Below are 26,729 nucleotides of genomic sequence, written 5' to 3' on the forward strand. Positions count from 1 at the left end.
GGCCTTTTACCTAAAATGCTCTTGGGAGCTATCATCAGCATGGCATTCATTGTATATAGTAGGCCCTTGGTATCCATGGAGGTTTGGTTCCAGGACGCTTCTGTAGGTACCAAAATCAATGAATGCTCAAGCGTTGTATACAATAGCAAAGTACAATGGTGTCCCTTATCTAACGTGTGTATGGGCAGTGATTAAAGTTTGCTTTTGGAAATGGGTTTGGTGTGTGTGTGTATGAGGGGGTGCTATTTTCAACGCATGGATGGTTGAATCTGTGGATGCAGAATCAGTGGATATGGAGGACTGACTATATAGCCAAATGCCTTTACAATGTTTGGAGTAAAGCATGAACAAAACTAAAAAGAAGTTGTTAAAATTTTAATATAATTTTAAAACTATATTTACATATTTCCATTGAACCTATGATTAAAACAGTGTAGAATTAATATTTAGTAAAGGTAAAGGTTTCCCCTGACATTAAGTCCAGTCGTGTCCGACTCTGGGGGTTGGTGCTCATCTCCATTTCTAAGCCGAAGAGCCGGCGTTGTCCATAGACACCTCCAAGGTCATGTGGCCGGCATGACTGCATGGAGCACTGTTACCTTCCCGCCAGAGTGATACCTATTGATCTACTCACATTTGCATGTTTTTGAACTGCTAGGTTGGCAGAAGCTGGAGCTAACAGCGGGCGCTCACTCCGCTTCCTGGATATGAAACTGGGACCTTTCGGTCCGCAAGTTCAGCAGCTCAGTGCTTTAAAACACTGTGCCACCGGTGTGTTATACATCACAGTATATTCCTTGATGAGTGCCAAGCTTAAGCGGCTGAGGGGGAAAAGGAAAGGGCCTGAGGCTGTGAGGAATGGTGGGAGTTGAAGTCCAAAACACTTGTTGGAGGGAGGGCCCAAGTTTGCCCATGCCTGATACAGATACACACACATTTAGTTTTCAAAAACTTTAATTGTACTTTTATCGCTTTTTAAAAAATCCTGTGTTTCTTCTAGCTAGCCTTCCAGTTGTGGGTGGGTCCCCTTAATAAGGCTAGCCCCAGCCACTGGCCCAGCTGCCTCCCTGAAGCCTTGGGAAGCCCTGGGGGAACTCAGCGGGGCCCGTGGAGATGCTCCCTGGAACTCCGCCCAACGAAGGAGCCGCGGCTGAAAAAGGGAGGGAGCGAAGGAAGGGGAAACAGCTGCAGGCTCCTCTCGGGAAGGGAACAGAAAGGGAGCCTCCCCGGCGGCGGCGGCGGCTTCGCTTCCCCCTCCTCTTCCTCTTCTTCCTCCTCCTCGGCGGTGAGAGGGACCCGAGATGTGCAGCGGGGAGGACCATCCGCCAGCCCCGGCCTCCCGCAGGCTCCGCCGGTGCTTCCCCAGCACGCCGTTCCTGCTCCTGGCTTACCTGTGCTACCTGCTCCTGGGCAGCGCCGCGTTCTGGGCTCTCGAGTCGCCCGCGGAAAGGAAGGCGGCGCGGGAGTTGCTCCAAGAGAAGTGGGACCTCTTGGAGAACTACTCCTGCCTGGAGAAGGAGGCCCTGGAGCACCTGGCCAAGGTATTGTATTTATCGTGTCAGAAGCGAACCCAGGGTACAAGTTGTTCTGAAAACACAAAGTTTAAAAACTTGGCAATGTTCTTTGACCAGTAGCGGGCCACTTGGAGTGCCTCTGGTGTTGCTGTAAGAAGGGCCTCCATTGTGCATGTGGCAGGGCTCAGACTGCATTGTAATAGGTGGTCTGTGGTTGCTCTTCTCCATACTCACATGTCTTGGATTCCACTTTGTACAGTAGAATCATGCCCAGTTCTTTAAGCCGCTCCTCATAGGGCTGGTTCTCCAGACCTTTGATCATTTTAGTGGTGGAGGCTCCTTCTTTGGAGGCTTTTAAGCAGAGGCTGGATGGCCATCTGTCGGGGGTGCTTTGAATGCGATTTCCTGCTTCTTAGCAGGGGGTTGGACTGGATGGCCCATGAGGTCTCTTCCAACTCTACTATTCTATGATTCTAGTTGCCCTCCTCTGGACACATTCCAGGGAGATGTTGACAAGCTGGAATGTGTCCAGAGGAGGGCAACTAAAATGATCAAAGGTCTGGAGAACAAGCCCTATGAGGAGCGGCTTAAAGAACTGGGCATGTTTAGCCTGCAGAAGAGAAGGCTAAGAGAAGACATGATAGCCATGTACAAATACGTGAAGGGAAGTCATAGGGAGGAGGGAGCAAGCTTGTTTTCTGCTGCCCTGCAGACTAGGACGTGGAACAATGGCTTCAAACTACAGGAAAGGAGATTCCACCTGAACATCAGGAAGAAATTCCTCACTGTGAGAGCTGTTCGACAGTGGAACTCTCTCCCCCGGGCCATGGTGGAGGCTTTTAAGCAGAGGCTGGATGGCCATCTGTCGGGGGTGCTTTGAATGCAATTTCCTGCTTCTTGGCAGGGGGTTGGACTGGATGGCCCATGAGGTCTCTTCCAACTCTACTATTCTATGGTTCTATGAGTCTCACTTATCCAACGTTCTGGATTATCCAATGCATTTTTGTAGTCAATGTTTTCAATACATCGTGATATTTTGGTGCTGAAATAAAAAATACAGTAATTACTACATAGCATTACTGCGTATTGAACTACTTTTTCTGTCAAATTTGTTGTATAACATGATGTTTTGGTGCTTAATTTGTAAAATCATAACCTAATTTGATGTTTAATAGGCTTTTCCTTAATCCCTCCTTATTATCCAACATATTTGCTTATCCAACATTCTGCCAGCCCATTTATGTTGGATAAGTGAGACTCTACTGTATCTCCATTTCTTAAGGTTGGCTATGCATCTAGTGGTGCAAGAGCATAGTCTGTTCAGCGCCTTCCAAGTCGATTAGTCTTCTATGTGCCCAGGAAAGAGTCTCCCATCCAGCGTCAGCCACTGATTGAGGTTCCAGGTTTTAGCCTGCCACTTTTGGACTCTCGATTGCTGAGATGTTCCTGCGAGTATCTCTGTAGGTTTTAGAAAACTTGTAAGAAGGGCCTCCATTGTGCATGTGGCAGGGCTCAGGCTGCATTGTAATAGGTGGTCTGTGGTTGCTCATCTCCACATTTGCACATGGTGGATTTCACTTTGTATCTCAATTTCTTAAGGTTGGCTCTGCATCTCGTGGTTCCAGAGCGCAGTCTGTTCAGCGCCTTCCAAGTCACCCAGTCATCTGTGTGCCCAAGAAAGAGTCTCTCATCCAGTGTCAGCCACTGATTGAGGTTCTGGGTTTTAGCCTGCCACTTTTGGACTCTTGTTTGCTGAGGTGTTCCTACGAGTACCTTTGTAGATCTTAGGAATCTTGATTTAAGTCATTGACATGCAGGCTGATACCTGAATAGGGGATGGACCGGAGATGTCAATGCCTTGTTCCTTTCATTGCAGGCTGCTACTTCCCGGCAGATGTCAGGTGGTGCAATGCCAGCTAAACAGTACAATTTCTCTAGTGGTGTGGGCCGTAGACATCCTGTGATATTGCGGCATACCTCATTAAGAGCCACATCTATTGTTCTAATGTGATGGGATGTATTCCACATTGGGCATGCGTATTCAGCAGCAGAGTAGCAAAGCACAAGGGCAGATGTCTTCACTGTGTCTGGTTGTGATCCCCAGGTTGTGCCAGTCAGCTTTTGTACGATGTTATTTCTAGTGCTTAGCTGGCCAAGGTAAGCAGCAGAGGCAGAAATGGGAGGAGGCCCCATTCATTGCAAGGAAGGTGGTGGGACACTCTTCCGCCAAAGAGAAGGGAACTTCTAGGGCAGTGGTTCACAATCTGTGAGTCCCCAGGTGTTTTGGCCTACAACTCCCAGAAATCTCAGCCAGTTTACCAGCTGTTAGCATTTCTGGGAGTTGAAGGCCAAAACATCTAGGGACCCACAGGTTGAACCACTGATCTAGGCTGTAGAATCCATGCAGCTTGACTCTACATGAACTGCCATGGCTCAAGGTTATGGAAGCCTAGGAATTACAATTTAATGAGGTACTGGTCCTCTTTTGGCAGAGAAGGCAATAGACCTTGTAAAACTACAGCTTCCAGGATTCCATAACATTGAGCTATGGCAGTCCAAGTGGGGTCAAAGTGCATTCATGCCACAATGTAGATGCACTTGTAGAATTTCACTTTCTTTCTTAAGTTATCCCTCCTTGTCCAAGTATAATGGGCTTCCAAGTGTAGTGTCCTGGTGGTGGGTACGTAGGTGACTGTAGGGCCCTATTCGTGACCCGCACGTTCTTCCACAGTGAGGACATCAGTTTCCAGGTGGAAGACAGTCCCAGTCAGGGTTGGCTTGACATGCTTTCCTCTTGGAACGTTTCTCCCTTTCGCCCTCTATTCGTGCCTTTTCAAATTCCACAGCACTGCTGGTCACACCTGACCTCCATCTAGAGCACTCAATGGCCAGAGCTTCTCAGTTCACTACACTTTAAAGAGTAGGTATAAAGTATACATCCTACTCTAAATCCCATGACTGCCTCCTGCAGAATGCTGGGGTTTGTATTAATTTTATTTTGGCCCCACCTTTCTCCCCATAGGGACTCAGCACAGCTTACTATAACATGACACAATGCAAAACATTTAAAAATATGGCAAATACAAAAATTAGAAAACAATTAAATATTTGTGTTTATGGATACGGCTTAAAATATAGTTACAATACAATGAAATACCTATACAATTAAAATTACATTTAAAACTAAACATCCTTCTGAAATCCCTCCCACAACCTCCCCAACAGTGTGTTCCTCTTCCTCCCTCAAATGCCTGATGGCACAGAAATGTCTTAACCTGCTTGTGGAAGGCAAGCAGGGATGGGGCCATCATGGTCTCTCTTGGGAGGGAGTTCCAAAGTCTAGGAGCAGACACTGAAAAAGCTCTCTCCCTTGTTCCCACCAAGCAAGCACACTTGAATGAGTGGTGGGGTAGAGAGAAAACCTTCCCCAGGTGATAATAGATTTCTATCAGGTTCACAGACAGATATACGGTCCTTCAAATCACCTGAACCTAAGTCATATAGAAAGGGACCAAAGAGGTCCTGGGCATCATTCAGTTACAAATCCCAGAATATGTAATGTGATGGAAGAGACCGAAAGGACTAATCCTATTTTGCCTTGTGGGAACATACAATTAAAGCACTCATGACAGATGACCACCCAGCCTCTGCTTAACAACCTCCTGAAAAGGAGACTCCACCTCCCTCCAAGGCAGAATATTCCATAGCTCTTGCCATCTAACATTTCGGTGGAATCTTTTCCCCTGCACTTTGAATCCATTGCTCCACGTTCTAGTCTCTAGGATAGAGCTTTCCAAACATTTCATGTTGGTGACACACTTTCTAGACACATCATTTTGTGACACAGTAATTCAGTTTTATTAGCAAACTGGGGGTTAAACCAAACCCTTATAAACTGTAATAATGAAATGTAAGGGTACACAACAAATCTCATGAAAACCTTTGTTTTTAAAACATTATTTGTTGCTTATTTCACATAGACACATAGGTTTCATGTTATGTTTGTGCAACACACTGCAGCTGACACACTACTGTGTCACAACACACAGAGTTTGGGAAGCTCTACTCTAGAGTGCATCTATTCTGTAAAATGAATGCAACTTGACACCACTTGAACTGCCACAGCTCAATACTATGGACTTATGGGAGTTCCTGTTTTATAACACCTCTAGATTTCTCTGTCAAAGAGGGTTACGTCCTCACCAAACAACACATCCAAAAATTCCATAGCGTTGAGTCCTGGGAGTTAAGGTAGTGTAGAAACTGCAGCAGTTCCACAGCAGAGATGTATCTGCAGAGCACCCTCTGTAATAAAGCACAATTATAACACTTCAATTCCACTTTAACTGTCTATGTTACATCCTTTGGAATCCTGGGACTGGTAATTTAAGCAGAAGCATTTAGACCAGCACTGCTCATCCTGGGGGTTGGGAGCCCTGGGGGAGGGGTTGTGAGGGGGGTTGAGAGGCGTCGCCAAAAACCAGTATTTTCTGTTAGTCATGGGGGTTCTGTGTGGGAAATTTGGCCCAATTCTATCATTGGTGGGGTTCAAAGGACTCTTTGATTGTAGGTGAACTATAAATCCCAGCAACTACAACTTCCAACATCAAGGTCTATTTTCCCCAAACTCCACCAGTGTTCAAATTTGGGCATATTGGGTTTTTGTGCCAAGTTTGGACCAGATCCATCATAGTTTGGAGACCATAGTGCTCTCTGGATGTAGGTGAACTACAATTCCCAAACTCAAAGTCAATGCCCACCAAACCCTTCCAGAATTTCCTGTTGGTCATCGGAGTTCTGTGTGCCAAGTTTGGTTCAATTCCATCGTTCGTGGAGTTCCAGGTGAACTATAAATACTAGCAACTACAACTCCCACATGCCAAAAACACCCCGCCCCCACAACCCCACCAGTATTCAAATTTGGGTGTATTGGATATTTGTGCCAAATTTAGTCAAGTGAATGAAAATACATCCTGCATATCAGATATTTACATTACAATTCATAACAGTAGAAAAATGACAACTTTGAAGTAGCAACGAAAATAATTTTATAGTTGGGGGTCACCACAACACGAGGAACTGCATTAAGGGGTCGTAACATTAGGAAGGTTGAGAACCACTGATTTAGATGTTCCCGGCAGAGAGTGTCAGAGCTTCACCAAAACTACAAGCCCCATCATTCCATAAGACCGAGCCATTGCAGGTAAATTGGAATAAGAGCATTGTGCAGGTTTCCTCCACATCGATAGATGCAACCACCCACAGCTTGAAAATACTAAGGGAACAAAATCCAAAAAAGTAAACATTGATTTTGCCATTTGATATAAGGGACACCATGTTACTACACAATTACATATCATGGGACTTGAGGATTTTTCTATCCATGCGGGTCCTGGAATTAAACCTCAGCAGATGCCAAGGGCCCACTGTAATTCTGCAGTTTCAGTGCGAGGTGGGCACTCCAAATATCTCAACATCCTTTCTCACTTTTGTCATTCAGACTGTGGGCATTACCTGATGGGAGAATAGCACAAAGTCAGTGTGGGTTCTGGAAGCTGTAGTCCCCAAAGTTATTTTGTTTGAGGACATATTATTAGTTGTGCTGGAGGTGGCCCCTCCTAGTGGGGAAAAGCCCCCAGATGGCGTAGTGGACTAAGTGACTTGAAGGTTGGGTTGCTGACCTGAAGGCTGCCAGGTTCAAATCCCACCTGGGGAGAGTGCGGATGAGCTCCCTCTATCAGCTCCAGTTCCATGCGGGGACATGAGAGAAGCCTCCCACAAGGATGGTAAAAACATCAAAACATCCGGGCGTCCCCTGGGCAACGTCCTTGCAGACGGCCAATTCTCTCACTCCAGAAGCAACTCAGGTTGCTCCTGACACGGAAAAAAAAAAGTGGGGAAAAGAGTCATGCAAGACCCTGGATTGGGAGGAATTAAGGCCTATTGGAGAAATAATAAATTTGTGTGGGGAATTAAAAAAAGCAGGAAAAACTGTAAGCAGATAACTCCAGTTCTTTATAGTTCAGGATCCAGGTTTGGTTGAAAGCACAGTAATGGTGTTGTCTTTAGATGGAGATGCTGTCAAATCACCTATGGAGAAGATTCTTCAAGAGGGATTCTGCAGAGAAAAAAACTCATTGTGAAAAGCAAAATAATCCCACATTACATTCCAACCTAATAGGAAATACTTGCAAAAACAGAATCCAGGGATGGAGAATCCACAACTCCCCACAGGTTGTTGGACTTCAACAACCATCAGAAACACAAGCATGGCTAATGGTGGAGGATGTGGAATTGTAGTTCATATTGCAGATGCTACATGGTCCACTTTTCAATTAGCAACTGGTGACTGCTGTGATTCTTCCAAATAGGAATATTGGTTGCTTAGCTACATTTCTGACTATTCCTGCATGATGCTTCTTGTGTTCTGAAGCAAAGGGAAGCATACATTATTTATATTTTGACTTTTGTGAGATTCACTCCTGCCTAAGTTAATGGTGCCCCATGTTCAGATGCCAAAGTCAGGCTGCATCACTTTCTGAGCTGATCCTAACTGCAGCTACCTTTCGAGTGTTACTTTATATGACTACTCTAAGAAACATTAGTGGTTTTGGATTCTATGGATTTGATTATTCACGAATCTGATTTAATGTTTTCTCCCAGGAATTTCTAGATCCTCCAATGCAATTCCAGTGGAAATTGTTCATGCTGGGGGACTTAGAAATTCCCAGAAAGTGTTTAAGGTAAAAGTTAAAATTAAAAAATAGCCATTTAAAAACTTGTGGGTATTTTTCTTTTCTGGGTGCCCTATGACCCTAATCTCAGCAAATGTGGAAGGTTGGTTGCATTGGAAGCATTTGTTGGACTGTATAAATATTTGCTCTTTGTTATTCTGAATGGGACAAACAAGACACTTAAATACATATTCTCAACACTAGATGATGTACAATGTATTACCATATATAGAAGTTCAAGTTATCCTTATGAAAACATCCATGGGAAATTTTTAAATAGTTTACTGGGAAATGTTTTTCCCTCTGGCTTATGTCAGCTATTGACCAGGAGCAGTTGCATCTATTTTAGAGACCTGAAACTGAATAGACAAAAGGAAATTAATACAGAGGTGTAAAAAGTCATGTTTGGTATTTTGCATTGGCACATATGCACTTAATGCCCTTTTTTATTATTATTGATGCACCACCTAATGCATTCTACTTGATTTACGAAGATAAACACAAAAGCTTAGCACATGCAGTATAAGTGGGGTTTTAGATACAATTCGATACATGAAAATAACAATGAATAGAGTGAATCGATGAGAGAAGGGAAAGGTTCTAGAGAGTGGATCAATAATGAGACCAGAGAGGGTTGAAAGTTTGTTTACAATTACAGTTTTGCTGCTGAGCATAGAAATTACAAGATTACACTTTCTCTAAAAATAATTCTACAGTAATAAGTGACTAAAAAAAACAACTAAAAACATAAACATTTTCAGAAAAAGAAAAGATTTTTTCAAACCACTTTAAAACCACCACACTGTTTAGGTGAGGTGGCAATTGTTATTTTTCTGCATGTCTGTGAAATAAGTCAAATTTCGATAACAAGTGCTAATTTGAAGACTTGCAGACACAAAATTAATCAACCCCTGAGCATTTGTTGCATTTTTTTTAAAAGCTATCCTTTAAAAAATCATAGCTCAGTTGACTTGTCATTTAGGCTGTTCTTAAAATAGTGGTCTGAAATACAATAATGGCTGAAATACAATCAAACTATGTTTTTTTAAAAAAATGAAAATAGTGGTCTTGCATATTATCAGTTTTCCAAACATTTCATGACAGAAAAGTCAGACAGATTTTTTAGGCATTTTGCAGCACAGGAATTCAGTTTTATTAGTGAACTGGAGGTTATAAGAAGATAGGGAAGTATACATAAACTGTAATAACAAAGTGTATGGGAATACACTTTCGAAATACAGTACATACAATGTATAAGAATACAAGTAAGGTCATATTAATCTAGTTGATTCCCACATATTTTCCAAAGTCTTCTATAATTTTTCCTACCACATTATTTATATGGGGATATCTGAAAACTAAATTAGAATGGTTTGCCACCAAATTCTACTTTTCAGCAAACAAATAGTTAAAATGTGAATATCGCACAACTTCAGCTATAACTGGTTTTGCTTTGAGTACTTTCCTTCAAACATGTTTGTCACAGGGTAGGAGGATACACCTTCCATGGCAAGTTCTGGCCCGTTTGGGTGCTCATATACAAAAATAAAACAGTAATCATATATACAAATGCTACTAAAAATGATGGCCCTTGTGTTTGGCATGCTTTCAGGAAAGAAAGAAATAGTTGGAGCCAGTGTACACCATTATTCTGCCAGTTGCTGGAACACTAGGAATAAAAATAGTTATTTGTCCCCCTCATTTAGCTTGAGAAGCACTGATTTACATCATTACTGTTTAATCTACTTCACATATGTTGATCACTTTTTTCTACCTTAGTTTAGTATCTTACATTTCTTCTTGTTGAAATTCAATTTGTTAGTTTGGCCCAGCTCTCTAATCTGTTAAGGTCATTTTGGATTCTATATTTTCCCAATTTGGGATCATTTACAAATTTGATAAGCATGCTTTCTATTCCATTATCCAAGACATTGATAGAGGTTGATGATACTGGGTCAAAGACAACTCTATAACACCCCGCTGGTCACTTCTCTCCAAGGTAAAGAGGAGCCATTGGTTTGGCCAGTCAACCAGTTACAAATCCATCTGACAGTAGCATGTCTAATTGATACTTTATTAGATTGTTTGTAAGAATATGTTGAAGGCTTTTTTGAAATTAAGTTATGCTACATCTACAGCAATCAATTTGTCAAGCTTGTAACTCGATAAAAAGGGCTAAGATTAGTCTGGCATGACTTGTGTTTGAGAAATCAATTTGGACTTTTAGTGATCATGGCATTCCTTTCTAAGTGGTTACAGATCGACAGCGTAATGATCTGCTCTAGAATCTGCCAACTTCTCAGTTTCTTGTCATCACTGATAAATGAGAGCTTTTGGAACTGATTTTGTAGCTCCAAACTCTCAGAATGGTCCCTGGTCCTTCTACTTTCTCCAACTATTTACCCCTTGTGTTTGAAACTTCTCATTTGTGTGTTCCTCATTTGGGTCAGTGTGCTCCATTCTAACCAACAAAACTTCATGATCCCTAAGACAGGTCACAAGTTGCTGGACTTTCTTTTCCACAGGACCACCAACTTGCACTTGCTGTTGGTATACCTACATTCTCCGACAAGAACACAAACATTTCTCTGTTGATGCAGGTGATAGCAGCAGCTCCCACACTATTCATATTCAGAAGTTTAAGTAGGCACTGATACACGTCTCTGGTACTCCCCCTCAAAATTCCTCTTCTAAACACCCATGCAAAACACCCCAGTTGTGTTTTCCTGTTAAGTGAGCTCCAAGGACTGGGGCTGCAGCTATATCCCCTGATAGTCAAATGGAATAGCATGTTTGACACTCCTAAAGCAGAAAGGAGCCAGAGTACATAATCCTTGCTTGGCCATGGAAACCCACTGGGTCACCTCGCCAAGTTACACTCTCTCAGGCTCAGAGGAAGGCAAAGGAAAACCATAATTCAAAAATGACTTAAAGGCACACAACAACAACAACAAAAGCATGTTGAGCAACTGTCACACCTTCAGCCTTGTTTTCCAAGGATGCATCCGGGTGAGACTTGTTTATCTCACAAGTTCAATTTTTCCTATAATCAGTGTGGAAAGGAAAGTTTACCGAGTTACAATCTCTCTGATAAAGAATCACTTAAGACTGATTATCTTTAACCTATGTACCCAAAGAGGCAATTTAAGATTACTTTTCACTTGTACTATGTGTTGGTCCTTATCTGAGTCAATAAGGTAAGAATTTGGAGCCTTCGTTTGAAAAGGACAAGGTTCGATTGAACTGCAAAACAGCTACCTTCACCTTGTCTAGCCACAACCCATTACTCTATCACTTAATAGTTGGTATTAGTATAAAGATATGCAATTTCATCCTGTACTTTCCTTCTCAGAAATAAGTCTTGCTGAATGAACTCTTAAGCTTTTTGCATAGGATTGCATCATTAGAAAGATAAACTATTAATACAGCTGAGAGTGACTGCAAGCAAATGAGAATCAAGCTGCCACCTACAGGAATGTCAAAAAGGCTACAGAAGGAGAGGAAATATTCCATTTTGCATTTACCGCAGCAAAGATTCCCTTGCATCACATTTGTTCATAGTAGTTTGATGGTTAATAACAGTTTTCAGGCCTGGTGTTCAGCAGCTTACTGTTTATGATAACTTGAGTCTTGACTAGTAGCCGCTGATAGCCTTATCTAATCTAATAGTTTAGTCCAATTAATTGCTGTCAGTTTAAAGCCTTTTTAAAAAGGCAAGTTAATAACTGTAGAACCGAATTTCATAGTTTAGTCATGCATAGTGTGAAGAACTAATTCATTCGATACAATCCTAATCTCATTCAGCTTCATAATTTTTATTGCTTGTATATAGAGCTTCTAAACTGTTATATCTTTTTGTCCTTTGGCAGCAGGAATAAATTTCTTGAACCACATGTTGCCTCATAATTTTATAAATAACTGAGGAAATCAATGCTTCTTCAGTTTCTGTGCAAACAAAGGTTTACTACTTCTAAGGAATCAAACATTTTACATATGTATTACACTTATAATACGTTTAAGAATCCCTGATTGCCCAAGGACTAAGGAAGAGATATAATCAGTAGATTTATGATACCCAGTTCTTCCTCTTTCATTTTACACTGACGAATCACAAAATATGCTTTAAAAGTGGGGTTAGAAAACCGCTGAATGAGGACTAATCAACTGAAAGGAAAATCTAAGCAGTGTTATTTGTGTCTGAATTATTTAAGCAAAGGAGAATTGGTTTAACCTTTTGTAGACATATTTGTATCAGTATAGCGTGGAATAGTCACTGAGAGTTTAGGGAACATGTGTCGTCGCGCCTGGGGCTGTACTCTTAGTGAAAGAGGCATGGACGTGACATCTTTCCCCAGGGGATTGCTTCTTGCCCTCCTTTAGGGAAACTGGAACTCCCAAGGACCAAAACACCGTAGATAACTCAAAAACTGGGTTTATTGTTCACAAAGGGGGTAAAAGAAAATATACATTACAGTCTTTGATTGTTTAAGTCCATGAAGCTTGTCCAGATCCCTCTTTCTCTGGCTGTGAATGCCGGAGCAAACTCAGCCTCAGTCCAATGACCTATATCTGAAGACAAGAGTCTTCCTCTGTTGCCAAAGGACTGATGTGAAGGCGCTTGAGACTCCTCAACGTTGTTCAGGTTGGCCCTGAACATGAAGTGTGAGTCCCAAGGGTAAGAACCTCAGAATTGGTGCTGAGAGGTAACTTTTAAAGGGCCTTTAGTGCCAAGTCTCTCTCTCACGTCCATCCGATAGAGAGCTTGCTGGTGGAATGAAAAGGAGGAAACACTGTCCTACTCCAGGAAGAGGTGGAGCCAAACAGTTTTGCTGAGTGAGCAATATAACAGGTACAAACAACATTGATTGACAGATATAAATAACCAATCCAACTACATTTACAGGGTAAGGGCAAAATCAGGCATGATACAATTCAAATCTTGCAACTTATAGTTCAACATATAGATGGCGCCACTCGCGCCGTCACAGAACACATCCTCCACATTCCCCTTGGCAATCCTCATGGTCATTCCAGGTTTTGGTTAAAGGGTCTAAAAGTAAAACAGACCTCTGAGAAGGGTTAAAACACCTGTCAATGAGCTAACAAATCTCCTGAAGGCAAAGTCTTGAGGGATGGACTAAACTTAGATGTTTTGTATGCTCTGTATAGCTTGCATGCTACACAGTTTCTACCCGTGCTTTAAATTCTCTCCAGTCCAAGAGGGCAGATAGGAAGTAATCTGAGCCATCAAGGCAGCCTGCTTATCAAAAAGCAAAAAAGGAGTCAAGTAGAGCTCCCAAATGAGTTTAGAGTGGGGAAATTAGCATTATAAGAGTGTTCCTCTGCCTCCAACCAATTTACAAAATTCAAAATTCCATAGGATACATCTATGGCAATTAAAGTGGAATCATAGTGCTATAATCAGGCAGTGGGAAAAGAATTCCTAGTGCCTATTCCAATACAGAAACAGCAATTGCGTCATTCTCAGGAATACCTTCCCTCTCATGGATCAGTGAAAAAAAATTAAATATTCTAAGTTGTTTAGGACAAGAGGAACCAGGGTTTAAATCCCACACAACAGTAGAAATTCTGGATAACCTTGAATAGGTTACAGTCTTTGAAGAAGTCAAAGGTAAAACTCTTCCAAATAAATCCTGCCAAGAAAACCCTAGGAGAGAGTTGCCACATATCGTAGTGGACTTGAAGGCACAAAACTACAAACAGATAACCAGTGTATCTGTACATTTACTTCTGAGGCATTGGATTCACTCAAATAAATGAATGGCATGCTCTGTAAAGTATTATTTTATTTTGGTTTTTTTTATTTATATTCCACTTTTTCTCTCCATGTGGAGACTCAAAGTGGCTCACAATGAAAGCATTTCAGTACAACTTAAAATATACAAATATACAATCAGTATTAAACAACATTAATATTAAAACAACCCAGGTCAAAGTAATAGTGAACACTACAACTCTAGGAAATTTTGTTGTAGGAAAGGAGATGGGACTGTTTGAGAATTATAGTTGGTCCTCCTCATTTGCAGGTTTTACTTTTGCAGATTTGATTATTCATAGGTTTGATTCATACAAACACTATGCAGCATGCTTTTTCTTTCTGGGTTATAAATGTCATTTCCCAATTGGTTCTATCATAAAAACATGGGGAAAGGTTTATTAAACTGCAAAATCTTTGCTTTTGTGGTCTGCACAAAAGGTTAAAAATGGCATATGAAAGGTTTAAAATGGCAGCCAAAAAAACAAAGTTTCTGGAGTATAACTACTTTCAAAGTAAGTACAATTAAACAGGAAATAACACTTTAAAACCAGAAACATATATGTTTTTCAATTTTTGTTAAATCGTGTAATTTGTTTAACACTAATATACAACTTCTAATTATTTCTATGAACATGTTAACAGCAGTTCATAGAGATGACTATCTCCTGAGGTTACTCTAGCTAGATGTCCTTCAATGAGCAGAACGTTGGACCTGATGGCCCATAGGGACCTTTTCAGTTCTATGGGATTGATCAGTCCTATTCATTATAGAGGATATATGAAGTGCACTCTTTATTTGTTTTTCTAAATAGAATGGTAGAAAAGCTAATTCAATTGAGTGTCTGGGAAAATGGAGTAAATCTGGACAAAAAAAACAGATTGAATGTAGAAAGGTTCTCATTTTTTGACAAATCGAATGAAACATACATTTAAATAGAATCTTCCTGACTGGTGATATGAACTGTAGTTTTAATTCTTCATATCATTAATGAGCTTGTTTCACACCTACCATGCTGTTTACTTGTTGATATGTAGTTATGACTATGGCTTATCATTAAGTATCTTAATATTGCTGCTTTAGACTTATGTTAATATGCAATAACTAACTGGCTTGTGCTCTAAGGTTTTTTTTTAATGTTACTGAACCTAATAGAAATTAATATGGGAGACTGAAAACACTTAGATCATTTTTGATACAGCATAACTATAGCACTTTCCTACGACTTTACTTGCCATGAACCCTTCCCTAGGGAGTCAGGGGATTTGTAATTCCACAAGGCATTTACGGTAATATTCTTCCAGAGAGCTCTAGTGCTTCCCCAGACAACAAATCCCAGGAGCCCATAGGATGCAGCCACAACAGTTAAAGTGCTAAAAAATCCCTGGATTCATCTATCTTAAAAACTACTTTTCTCTATCTATAGATCTACAGTACTTCCTTCATCCTCTTGAATTCAGTTGATACTTTCTTACTAATGGTAATATTTCTCATGGTAATATTTGTTTTCACCAATGCCACAAAGTTGTTTACAAAGACTTAAAGGCTTACATTCATGTTATGTCAGTTATACAAGCAATGCCAACTGATTTACAATCTTGGTTGTATGTTTTCTGGGTCGTATGGCTATGTTCCAGAAGTATTCTCTCCTGACATTTCGCCCACATCTATGGCAGGCATCCTCAGAGGTTGTGAGGTATAGTGAAACTAAGCATGGAAAGTTTATATATAGAAATTATGGGATGGTATCTGTGTCTCTGCAGCATAGAAGGAAGGTCAGGGAGCACAACAGATGTGCTTTCCTGGTCCTTAGTTTTTCCAATCTCCATGTGTCTTGGAACAATTTCTCCCCGTAGAGATGTTCAGTGTGTTGTCGAAGGCTTTCATGGCTGGAAACACAGGGTGGTTGTATGTTTTCTGGGCTGTGTGGCCATGTTCCAGAAGTATTCTCTCCTGATGTTTCTCCCACATCTATGGCAGGCATCCTCAGAGGTTGTGAGGTATGGAGAAACTATACCTATGTATAAACCTTCCTTGCTTAGGTTCTCCATATCTCACAACCTCTGAGGATGCCTGTCATAGATGTGGGTGAAACGTCAGGAGAGAATACTTCTGGAACATGGCCATACAGCCCGGGAAACATACAACCACCCTGTCATTCCGGCCATGAAAGCCTTCGACAACACGATTTACAATCTTATCCGTGTTTATTCAGAAGTTCCTTTGCATTCCCTATGTCTTACTTCCAAGTGTACATAGAATTGCACAGAACTTAAAAAGAAACTGTGTTTTCTTACCATTGCTTCCAGAACAGCAATTTCCCAAAAGGTGAGAAGTATGGATTAAAACCATAATTGATTGGGATTCTTACCCATAATCCCTCTTATGTCTTTTCAGGGTATCATCAGAGCCTATAAGAGTGGACTTTACCTCAAAGACAATACAACTTTGGGCAGATGGGACTTCGTTGGCTCTTTCTTCTTTTCTGTTTCTGCTGTAACAACCATTGGTAAGTGTGATCATTTCTTTAAAAATTTAAGGAAAACATTTTACTTCCTTTTCTGATAAAGAAGTATAAGGAAAGTACAAAATCTAATAAGAAAATTTCCACTTATAATATAGACAGAAGTAGCCACACATGAGTGACCTTTCTAAATGGTTTTATTCTTCAACAAAATCTAAAGAAGGGGGTTCTTGAAAACAGTGTGTTACAAATGTTCATTTTAAAGTGTGATACACCTTGTTTGTATTTTGTGATTTGTTTCAAGAACTCTGGAATGTCTTTGAATATGTTAAACTCTTTTGGTAACTAGCTGAGGCAAAAACTGTTGTTGCCTTACTTTTGAGTGTATCCAACTATACCCCCTGCCACTTTGAAAAATTGATAACTGGGTTGCTCAGTAGATGCATTGCCTCCAGATAATGGAATGAAACCATGTAACTCTGACTTGTATTGCCGAAGGCTTTCATGGCCAGTATCACAGGGTTGTTGTGTGTTTTGTGGGCAAAAAGTCAAGCGAGAATACTTCTGGAACATGGCCATACAGCCAGGGCTGGCCCTAGGTATTTTTCAAGTGTAGGCGAACAGAATTTTGGCATCCCCCACCAAACCAATCACTGAAAAATAAAAGTGTTGGATAAGCGAAAATGTTGGATAGAATCATAGAATCATAGAATAGTAGAGTTGGAAGAGACCACATGGGCCATCCAGTCCAACCCCCTGCTAAGAAGCAGGAAATCGCATTCAAAGCACCCCCGACAGATGGCCATCCAGCCTCTGCTGGATAATAAAGAGGGATTAAGGAAAAGCCTATTAAACATCAAATTACAGTATGATTTTACAAATTAAGCACCAAAACATCATGTTTTACAACAAATCAACAGAAAAAGCAGTTCAATACATGGTAATGTTATGTAGGAATTACTATATTTGCGAATTTAGCACCAAACATTGAACTGGGATATAGGGCAGTATGGACTCAGATAACCCAGTTCAAAGCAGATATTGTGGGTTATTCTGCTTTGATATTCTGGGTTATATGGCTGTGTGGAAGAGCCCTGGGGGTCCTTCCACACAGCCATATAACCCAGAATATCAAGGCAGATAATTAAAAGGCCACTGAAAGGGAATCTGGCCCCCGGTACTTAAAAAACTCTAAAATCAGGACAGTAAATAAAGAACAATACTCTGAAAACAGGGGAAACCAGACAGGAAACAATGAGGGCCAGCTAACACCTCCCAACCAAGGATGCCCCCAGGGAGGAAGCAACCAGGCTTTGAATCTGTGAGGCCATTAAATGCTAATCAAGCTGGCCAATTCAAACATTCACACTAGCCTCAAACAGACAAGAGCTCTTTCTCCCACCCTGGACTTTCCACAGATATATAAACCCTCTTACCTAGCCTCCAAAAGACCTCACAACCTCCGAGGATGCCTGCCATAGGTGTGGGTTATGGCGGGCCTGGCCCCGAAGGTGGCCACAGGCCCCGAAGGTGGCCACAGGCCCCGAAGGCGGCCACAGGCCCCGAAGGCAGCCACATGGCCAAAGGCGGCTGAAGGCCTGAAGGCAGGCCCAGGCCAGAGCGACCCTGGGAGGAGGAGGCAGGGGGTGTGCGCTCACACATGCACATGGGAGCGCCTCAACTGCACCCCTTAGAGGATGGCGCCACAGGCAAGTGCCTAAATTGCCTCGTGGTTGAACTGCCCCTGCATACAGCCCAGAAAACACACATCACTCTGACTTCAAACTTTGGAGTAGATAAAGTGGGCAGCAGGGAAGAAGAAAAAGTAAACTAAGTTTGAGCTTTCTTCTCTCTGGGGTTGTCTGTTCCAGCAAAAAGTAAACATAAACAATCTTCTCTTCTGGAGCTGTATGAACCCTTGACATCCAACTATGCTTTAATAGTGAAAGCACTTCTTTTCGGGTTTAAGGTTATTTTAAAGAATATGTTGCTCTGCAGTTTCAAGGAAAACCTGCACATTTGGTACATATGGATTTGGGTGATATTGTGTGTGTGTGTGTGTGTGTGTGTGTGTGTGTGTATTACAGATTGGTAGATGGCAAATGCCACCATTTTAAAAAACTGTTCATTGCTACTTGTTGAATATATGTGTACTTTCTCTTCCTGTGACAATTGGATTTTGAAAATTTTGGGTCCTCATGGAAAGAAAGTTCAGTGATAAAGCTTTAGGGGGAGACACTTTTTCGCATGTAACTCTTACAGGAGTGTTTCCCTATTTAGGGATAGATTTCCTTGTCTCACCCCTGTTCTTAACTATGAGTCAGATGTCTGTAACTTGTGGGCTGCCTGTATTGATTTGTGTTTTATTAATTTTTTCATAGCTGCTTTTGTGTCTTGTTTGCTGCCTTGAAGACTCCTTTGGAAGCATGGAGTGGGATGTAGATTTCTTAATTAAAGAAGACTATAACCCATGTGTGGCAATCCTTGATATTCAGCTATTTCCCTTAGCTTTTTTTTCTTCACTTTCTTTTTTGAGATACTGTTTTAATAGCCCTAATATGGGGTACAGAAGGTCAATCTTTCAATGGAGGCATTGACTAGAGCTGGTAATGCATTCCCATCATTTCATTATACTACTCACTTCTCTTTAAAGTTATTTTTATTTTCTGTTTTTAGATCTTTCTAGATGTTTTTAGATGTATAGCAGAAGCTATACAAACCAGGCATTGATGTTGCTGAGTTCACTAGTTCACATTCAATGAGATCACAAAAGCTCAGTTGTCCTATAGAAGGCTTTGTATGGGGTTGTGACGGAAGAACAAGTCCACCTGACTCTTCGGGATTTTTTTTATGTGTCATATGATACTTTGCTCACATTGTAAATCTAAACATGTATACGATAGTAGTATTTATGAGTGTGAGGGAGAAGGAGAGAAAGGGAGAGAGGAAGCTGTGTATATTGAGCCAGAAAGGAAATTGTGTGGCATTTGTCACAAACACAAATGGGCTGAATTACATACAGTGGGCCTTTGGCATCTGCTACAGTATGGTTCCAGGTTGCACCAAGTTGCCCATCCCTGGTTTTAGATGTAAATGAATAGATAGGGAAGGACAGACAAACCTCTGAGTAGCCTTTCCTTGGAGATCTTTTGTTTCAGTTTGGGTATTAGAACCAAGCTGATGGTGATCTTCAGGGCAGGATGGTGGTGATAACTGGGTTGGGATCAAAATTTAAAAAGCGAGTAAGCTGTGGTGACAGGAAGTCCAGCACCTCAGTCCTCCACTACTTTTGGGATAGAAATCAGGTGAACTTTTTCCTTCACAACTAGAAAAAAACTTAGATCCATAAAACAAAGTTTGAGATTTTGCTAATGCTTCTCTTGCTTTATACAATTTAAAAATAGCAGCACACAAACTGTGTGTACATGGATGTGTGTTTCTGAAGGCCAGTGTGAACATCTTCTTTCAGTCATGAGTATTGGACTAGAAAGCGGAAATTATATGGCACATTGTGCACTCAGATTCATGTATAGCCCCACATAACTTTGTGGACTTGCTAGTCTTCAGCAGGATCACAAGATGGCAGTGCTATGTTGTTCTATGCCTGGTGTTCAGCAGGACTGTGATTATTACTTAGTGCATCAAAACTTTACTGATTCCTGGCAACCAAGTTTCAAACCTGTGTGGGGATTTGAAAGCACAGAGAGATTTGCAATAAGACACTATTACGGAGCACTGCCATAATCAAAAACAACTTTGTGGATATTGTGACCCAATGATGATATTTTATGATGTCAGATTGGAAAACCATGTTGGGATTCTGGTAGTGGATTGTCCAAAACATAACTCATTCCAGATCTGCATTTATATGTTTCAAAAAACAGTACATTTTTCTCCCATATATACAGTCATATCTGCAGGTCTATGAGATGGAGGCAAAATATAGTGGAAATCAGAGATAAATAATTGAATTTCAGAGAAAAGGCAATAACTGGATCAACTTGAAGGGAAACGTCATATGACATTGTAACTTGCAAGATTTACAACCTGCCAGTAAGCTTCAGTTAGCCCTTTATAAAACATTCCATTTGCTTTTCATATCCGCTAGCTCTTTAATTAAATCTGAATACATCTCAAGCTGCTTAGCAACTTGGCCCAAAGATTCAGGAAGAAAGTCTTACAGCTTACCTATTCACAGAGGTAAGTTCCGGTGGAATCAAGTGGAGCTGGAAGGAGATTGATTCATGGAAAGGCAGATGGTAGAAAGTAATCAGGGAAGATGATATTAAATAGTCCTAAAGCTCAGCAGGAGAAAATAATGAAATAAGGTGAGCTGTGGAAGGACCTATAGAAGAGCTAAAATGTACATTGCTGAAAAATTGGACCTTGTCTCAGAATTAAAGTAAAAAGGCAAAGTAGTGTCCCCAGTACACAGAATAAACAAATACAGGAACAGGTCAACTTAAAATTAGAAAGACAAAATAAGAAGAATAATTTCCCCAAGAAACAGCTATTGGTTGATACTCATTCCCCAAATTTTCCTATCTCTGAATGTTCCCACTTCCCTCAACACTGAAATCTATTTCTGAAAAGCTGAATAGCTAGTCCGGAGAAAAAGTGTAACATTACATGACTTTTCTTCAGTGTTCAGAAACAGCATCCCTTTCCCTTGATGCAAATAACACTTTGGGTTTTGAATATACCAATAATATTTCTTTTAATTCTAGAAGATGCAGGTATGTTATTCGTAATTTAAAAGGGATTGGAACATAATACAGGTCAACATTCCCTTATCTGGAATTCTGAAATCCAAATACTCCATAAACCAAAATTGTCCACATGGGTGTTTGAGACAGTGACACCTTTGCTTTCTGATGATTCTATGTATGTAAACTTTTTTCATGCACAAAAAGTACAGGTTGAGCATATCTTACCCAGAATTCTGAAATTCCAGGTACACAAACTTCATTTCACTTTCTAAACAAGCTACATGTATAAACTATATTTTAGGCATCCTCAAACTGCAGCTGTTTGTGCCTCCAACTCCCAGAATTCCTGATCATTGAACAAGTTGGCTAGAGCTTCTTGGAGTTAGAGGCCCAAACAGATAGGACTGCAGCTTGAGGATGCCTGGTGTATATGAAAAATAAATGGCATGTCTAGACTCTACAATATCTCCTTATGTACATATATGCAATTCTAAAACACTTCTGGTTTCAGGCATTTCAGATGAGAGATACTCAACCTGTATATGCAAAAAGATTTTTTTCTCATGTGTCTGTCACACTTAGCACAGTTTTATTTCTTGCCACAAGATGGCAGTGCATGTTTCATAGAAACTTGCAATAATGAGTGTTCTGTATTTCAAACTATTTGAAAAAATAGCATTATTCTTATATCACCATGCACCTCTTCCTATAGAAGAAGTTGGCAGAGGGAAGTAAGATATTGCCTGTTGTGTGTGTATTTAATATAAGAGTAACAATTAATTGTGTTTGCAGGTTTCCAACTCACAGTGTTTCTAGATTTCGAATTCACATTTCATATCTGGAGGCTGCTGGTGGGAAAATATTTCAACTTGTCTGAATAATAAGAAGTTATTGAACTGGTTCTTTTTTTAAAAGAACATCAAGCAAGATAGTATATCAAATATCAAGGTGACATATTACTTGAAAATAAAATCTGCTTACTTTGACATGTTGTATCTTTTGGGGCCTTTTAAAGGGGGGGTTCTCTTCATGTTCTTTTGGGACCTCATCACATTGATGAGGTCCCCCACATCAATTTGCCATCTGCCATGGTGAATTAGTGGAACAGCAGGGGTAATCCTGGTGACCCGCGCCCGCCTCACCGGCAGCAATGCTTCCTTATCACAGCTGGGATACTTCTCCATCACAACTGGGATACACTGGCCCCATTTGAGCCAGGGAGCTCTAATGGAAGCCTGATGGGTTGCATGGGACTCTGTGGCTCAACTGGGGCAGAAGCATCCTAAGATGCTAAAAATCAGTCGTGTGAATTATTTTATTTATTTATTTATTTGCGGTATTTATATACTGCCCTTTTCAAAACTGAAGGGGACTCGGGGAGATTCGCAGTGTTGGCAACAATTCAATGCCCTCAATAAAAACAGTATAAAACATCAAAGTTGACCCTCCCCTAATAAAACATTAAACATTATTCATCACATCACATAAAATAACACCATATATCACACAAAGACATAGCCATGAAGTCCTAAGAGTTCTCAAAAATTCGGAACAATGGAGTTCTTCTACAATTGGCAGTCCTCTCATTTACCAGTTTATTCCACACACACATTTACCAACTTATGGAATACATGGAAAACCTCAGTTAACATGGGTGGGGGAAATAACAGGAAAGCAAGGAGAAATTGTTTTCCTCCTCCAACTCACCCTCCATCTCCATAAAATGGACTATCCTCCTCTCTCTAGCACCCCCTAGTGGCCTTCACCCAGATCATGGAACAGTACCAAATGGAGTAGTTCATATTCTTTATCCTCTTTAAACTTTGTTAGGCTGCCAAGAACACAAGGAAGCAACGTGTGTTTTTTAAGAAAACTCTTTTTGGTAAATGGATTTGGGGAAGAGGCATCATAGAAGGTTTCATTACAAGGAATGTAACCTGTGTACTTTGGACATGTCATGAAAGGCTGTGACTCATTAAAAAGATGATAATGCTTGCTGCCAAGGACTACAGTAGGAACAGAGGGAGAATGGAGTATGTGTGGATTAATTCAGTCAAGGAAGCCAAGACCTGAATAGAACAGGTCATGACCAGGGCTTTTGGAGATCTCTCATTTATTGGGTGAACATTAACCAAATTCAACTTTGTGGCAAATAACAACAAATTACTAGCTTGGAGCTAAGACTAAAACCTGCCTACTTTAAGCCCCTAGTGAGATTAGCTATGTTTGCACATATACAGTTGCTTTGCAGACATGGGGTGCGAATGTTAGTGACTGTCGTGTGATTACACTCACTAACTGTGAGTTTGCATGTTTACTTCTTTTTTGTTTATTTTGCACACTCATTCTTTTCGTGCATCATTCAACCAGGTGGTTCTTCTTCCTCCTCTTTTCTCCAGTAGATTATATAAGTAAAGCTTACAAATAAAACAATTGCTTATTTTTCTGCTAGGTCCTTGGGGGACAGATATAGTCTTAGGATGAGCTAGTTGATGCCTTGCCAAGTTGAGTACTCTGAAAGATCTAGTGTGATTGCTCTCATTTCTTAACAGGGCCTCACTGTTGAGATGAGAAAACAGGCAGAACTGGACAAGTCTGGCAAGGTGGAAACACCTTAGGCAATGATGAGGGATGCATGAGGACACTAATTGAAGAATCCCACAATTGTGCAATGTGCACAACTGAGAGAACATACTTTGAAAATTATGCATAGATGGTACTATTATCCACATAAGCTACATACAATTAATAATGAAAATTCCAAATTTTGTTGGAGAAAGTGTGACAAAATAGGGGATTAGAGCCATGGGTGGCTAACATGACCAAAAGTCCAAATATTCTGTGATGAAGTTCTAGCATGCATAAGGCAAGTAGTGGCGGGGGGGGGGGGGGAGAATAGGGGAGCTCAATGGTTTATGTGTCTGAAAATATGAATAAGGATTTGGTAAACATAAACCTTATGTTACTTATGTTATGTGCCAGAAGACTCATAATAATTAAAACCTGGAGAAAACTAGAGAATTTGACAATAAAGAATTGGTTAAATAAGGTATGGGCTATAGCATTATCAGAAAAGCTAACTTATAAGCAAAGATTAGCAAAAGGGGAAATAGAAGACTATCTATTTGATAATACATAGAAGCCATTTATTAGCTTCATGTGTAAAACAGTGAATTCAAACCACCAAATGATTAAGAAAGGCTGTGGATGGACAATTAGAAAATATATTACAACACTTATATGTAATGGATGAAACTATAATAAGTAGTAGTATAGAACTGACAGTGCTGTGTTGTATATAACGCTATGTGAAAGATGGAGTAAGGGAGGAGTATGGATCTGGGAAGAGATGATGTACCTAGATAACTGTATTATGTGTAATGTTTTGAATTAGTAATTTTTAAAAATTGCAAAAAAAAATTAAAAAAAGAAGAAAATGTGCTTTTCTTTACAAGGGTGGGTGATACATATAGGTACATGAAGCCCATTAAAATGACCTGTGTTCAGCTTGCTTTGCTCAGGACATTGTCAGGCGACACCTGTATTCCTATCCCACTCCAATTTCATAATCCGCTGGATGAAAGTATTATATAAGTAACAAAACATTAGTCCAAGGTAATATTAAACTCCTATTGATTTTAATGCATAAAAATTGTATTGTCATGGTGGCTTGTTATATATTTAACTAGGGTCACTATGACCTATTGTAGATTCCAGTTCTTTTATGTAAATTCCTCATTCCTTTCTCTCAAAACCATGTGACACCCTGAGTTTACTTTATAAGAGAACAGGCAGTGAAAACAAAAAGAGTCTGAAATTCCATATGGGTAGAATACTTCCCAGGCAGCATGGGAACTGATTTTATTGAGTAAATATTCAGTTACCTGGTACTCTTATTCTCAATCCCTCCCCTTTCTCACACACATTCATACATCATATTGGATCTAGTATATTCTGCTTAAACCATAGCCTAGTAGATTTTTTTAAAGCGGAAGGTTTGTAGCATTCTGTATAAAATAAAGGTAAAGGTTTTTCCCTGACATTAATTCTAGTCGTGTCCGACTCTGGGGGTGGTGCTCATCTCCATTTCTAAACCGAAGAGCCAGCATTGTCTGTAGACACTTCCAAGGTCATGTGGCCGGCATGACTACATGGAGCGCCGTTACCGTCCCACCAGAGGAACAATACCAATTTATCTACTCACGTTTGCATCTTTTCGAACTGCTAGGTTGGCAGAAGCTGGGGCTAACAGCAGGAGCTCACCCTACTCCCTGGATTCAAACTACCAACCTTTCGGTCAGCAAGTTCAGCAGCTTAGTGGTTTAATCCACTGTGCCACCACAGGCTCCAGCACTCTATAAAAACCTGAATACAACATCTTTTCTTACAGCTTGACCAGAACTTAGAACATTAGTCTTTGGACTTCAGCACAATGGGAAGAAAAGTCAGCAGTTGTTCACAAATAGTTCTGTCAAATGGTGTAATAATACTGGACCAATGTATTATTGTGAATTCATCTATACATTTGGGACTGTCCCCCTCTCATTCAAAGAACATAGCTTTTATCATTGGTAATGCTAATTGGTGTCTTTAATATGGAGAGTAGAGTTCTCATTCTCCTTCATAATCCATGAAAAGATGGGAACATTAAGGGTTTAATTAACATTTATTACTTAATGACAGAGGGGCTTAGACTGGCTGGTCCTTGCGTCACCCTCTGAAGACTAGATACCTTAAGAAAGCTTTTGATCTTTTAGTGCCACTGTAACCTCTGATCTGATTGACTGATCAAAGTGGTAGCTGAAGTGTCGGTCGGGTTAAATGAATCTGTGCAGAGAGATTTTGTGGGTGTATGCCAGGACCATAGCCAGAAAAAAATGGGGGTGTTGAATTTTTAAAGCAAATTATGAAAAGTAGTTCCATAATGCAAAGTAATTTAGAAATCAGGCTCCATCGATAAACTTCAGTGGACATTCATTTGGTTAATCAGTTAAAAATCATGAGTAAACTAGGCTTTTTTAAAACCTGAAAATTTTCTGGGGTGGGGGAGTTAACCCCTAACACCTCCCCCTCCCCCCACCTGCTACAGCCCTGTGTGCCCTGTACAATCACCTCTTTAGCCCTTAAAGTTGATTTGGTTTTTTTCTTCATTGCAATAGACTGTGATTTTTCACTCACAATCCTGTTTTAGAACTCCTTCTGTTTGTGTACTGTGGATTGATGTCATAAACTTCATTTTTAGTACAGGGCTTGCCACCTTCATCCTTTGTGCTAACAGATGCATGTGCCAATACAAACTCAGATGATCAAAGAAAACCATACTTGTGGTGTAGTAACACAAAGCTTCTGAATTTTGTTCTTTTAGATAACTCCATGGCATCCATTCAGTGTTTTTCAGGATGTTAAAATTGAATCATAGATGACTGACATGTTGAGCTGATCTGCCAAAACAAAGAGGACTTGATACTAGTATATTGTGCCAGAAAGCAAATAGGTCACATCTTTGAAAGATCCTTTTTACAATAAACATC

General features: G+C 40.4%; 1 protein-coding gene and 1 long non-coding RNA gene across 4 annotated transcripts in view; one reads left to right on the plus strand and one right to left on the minus strand.

The window, feature by feature from the left end:
• Positions 1–1,068: 1,068 nt before the first annotated feature.
• The window catches only part of kcnk17 (potassium two pore domain channel subfamily K member 17), a 34,948-nt gene continuing 9,287 nt past the window's right edge, over positions 1,069–26,729 (plus strand). Inside the window, exons 1-2 of the mRNA XM_003216052.4 lie at positions 1,069–1,541; positions 16,423–16,534. Coding sequence (XP_003216100.1) covers positions 1,302–1,541; positions 16,423–16,534 — 352 coding nt within the window. The 5' untranslated portion in view covers positions 1,069–1,301. The remainder of the gene's footprint in view (positions 1,542–16,422; positions 16,535–26,729) is intronic.
• The window catches only part of LOC134297054 (uncharacterized), a 94,817-nt gene continuing 74,633 nt past the window's right edge, over positions 6,546–26,729 (minus strand). For 2 of the 3 annotated variants that reach the window (XR_010003786.1, XR_010003787.1), the window contains exons 3-4: positions 8,472–8,607; positions 6,546–7,632 (exon numbers count right to left, since the gene is read on the minus strand). This is a non-coding gene — a long non-coding RNA (uncharacterized LOC134297054). Of the gene's footprint in view, positions 7,633–8,471; positions 8,608–20,677; positions 20,785–26,729 lie in introns of all 3 variants that reach the window. The other variant, XR_010003785.1, reaches the window with a different exon arrangement.

This window comes from Anolis carolinensis, chromosome 1, assembly GCF_035594765.1.
Source record: "Anolis carolinensis isolate JA03-04 chromosome 1, rAnoCar3.1.pri, whole genome shotgun sequence".
Classification (NCBI taxonomy): Eukaryota; Metazoa; Chordata; class Lepidosauria; order Squamata; family Dactyloidae; genus Anolis; species Anolis carolinensis.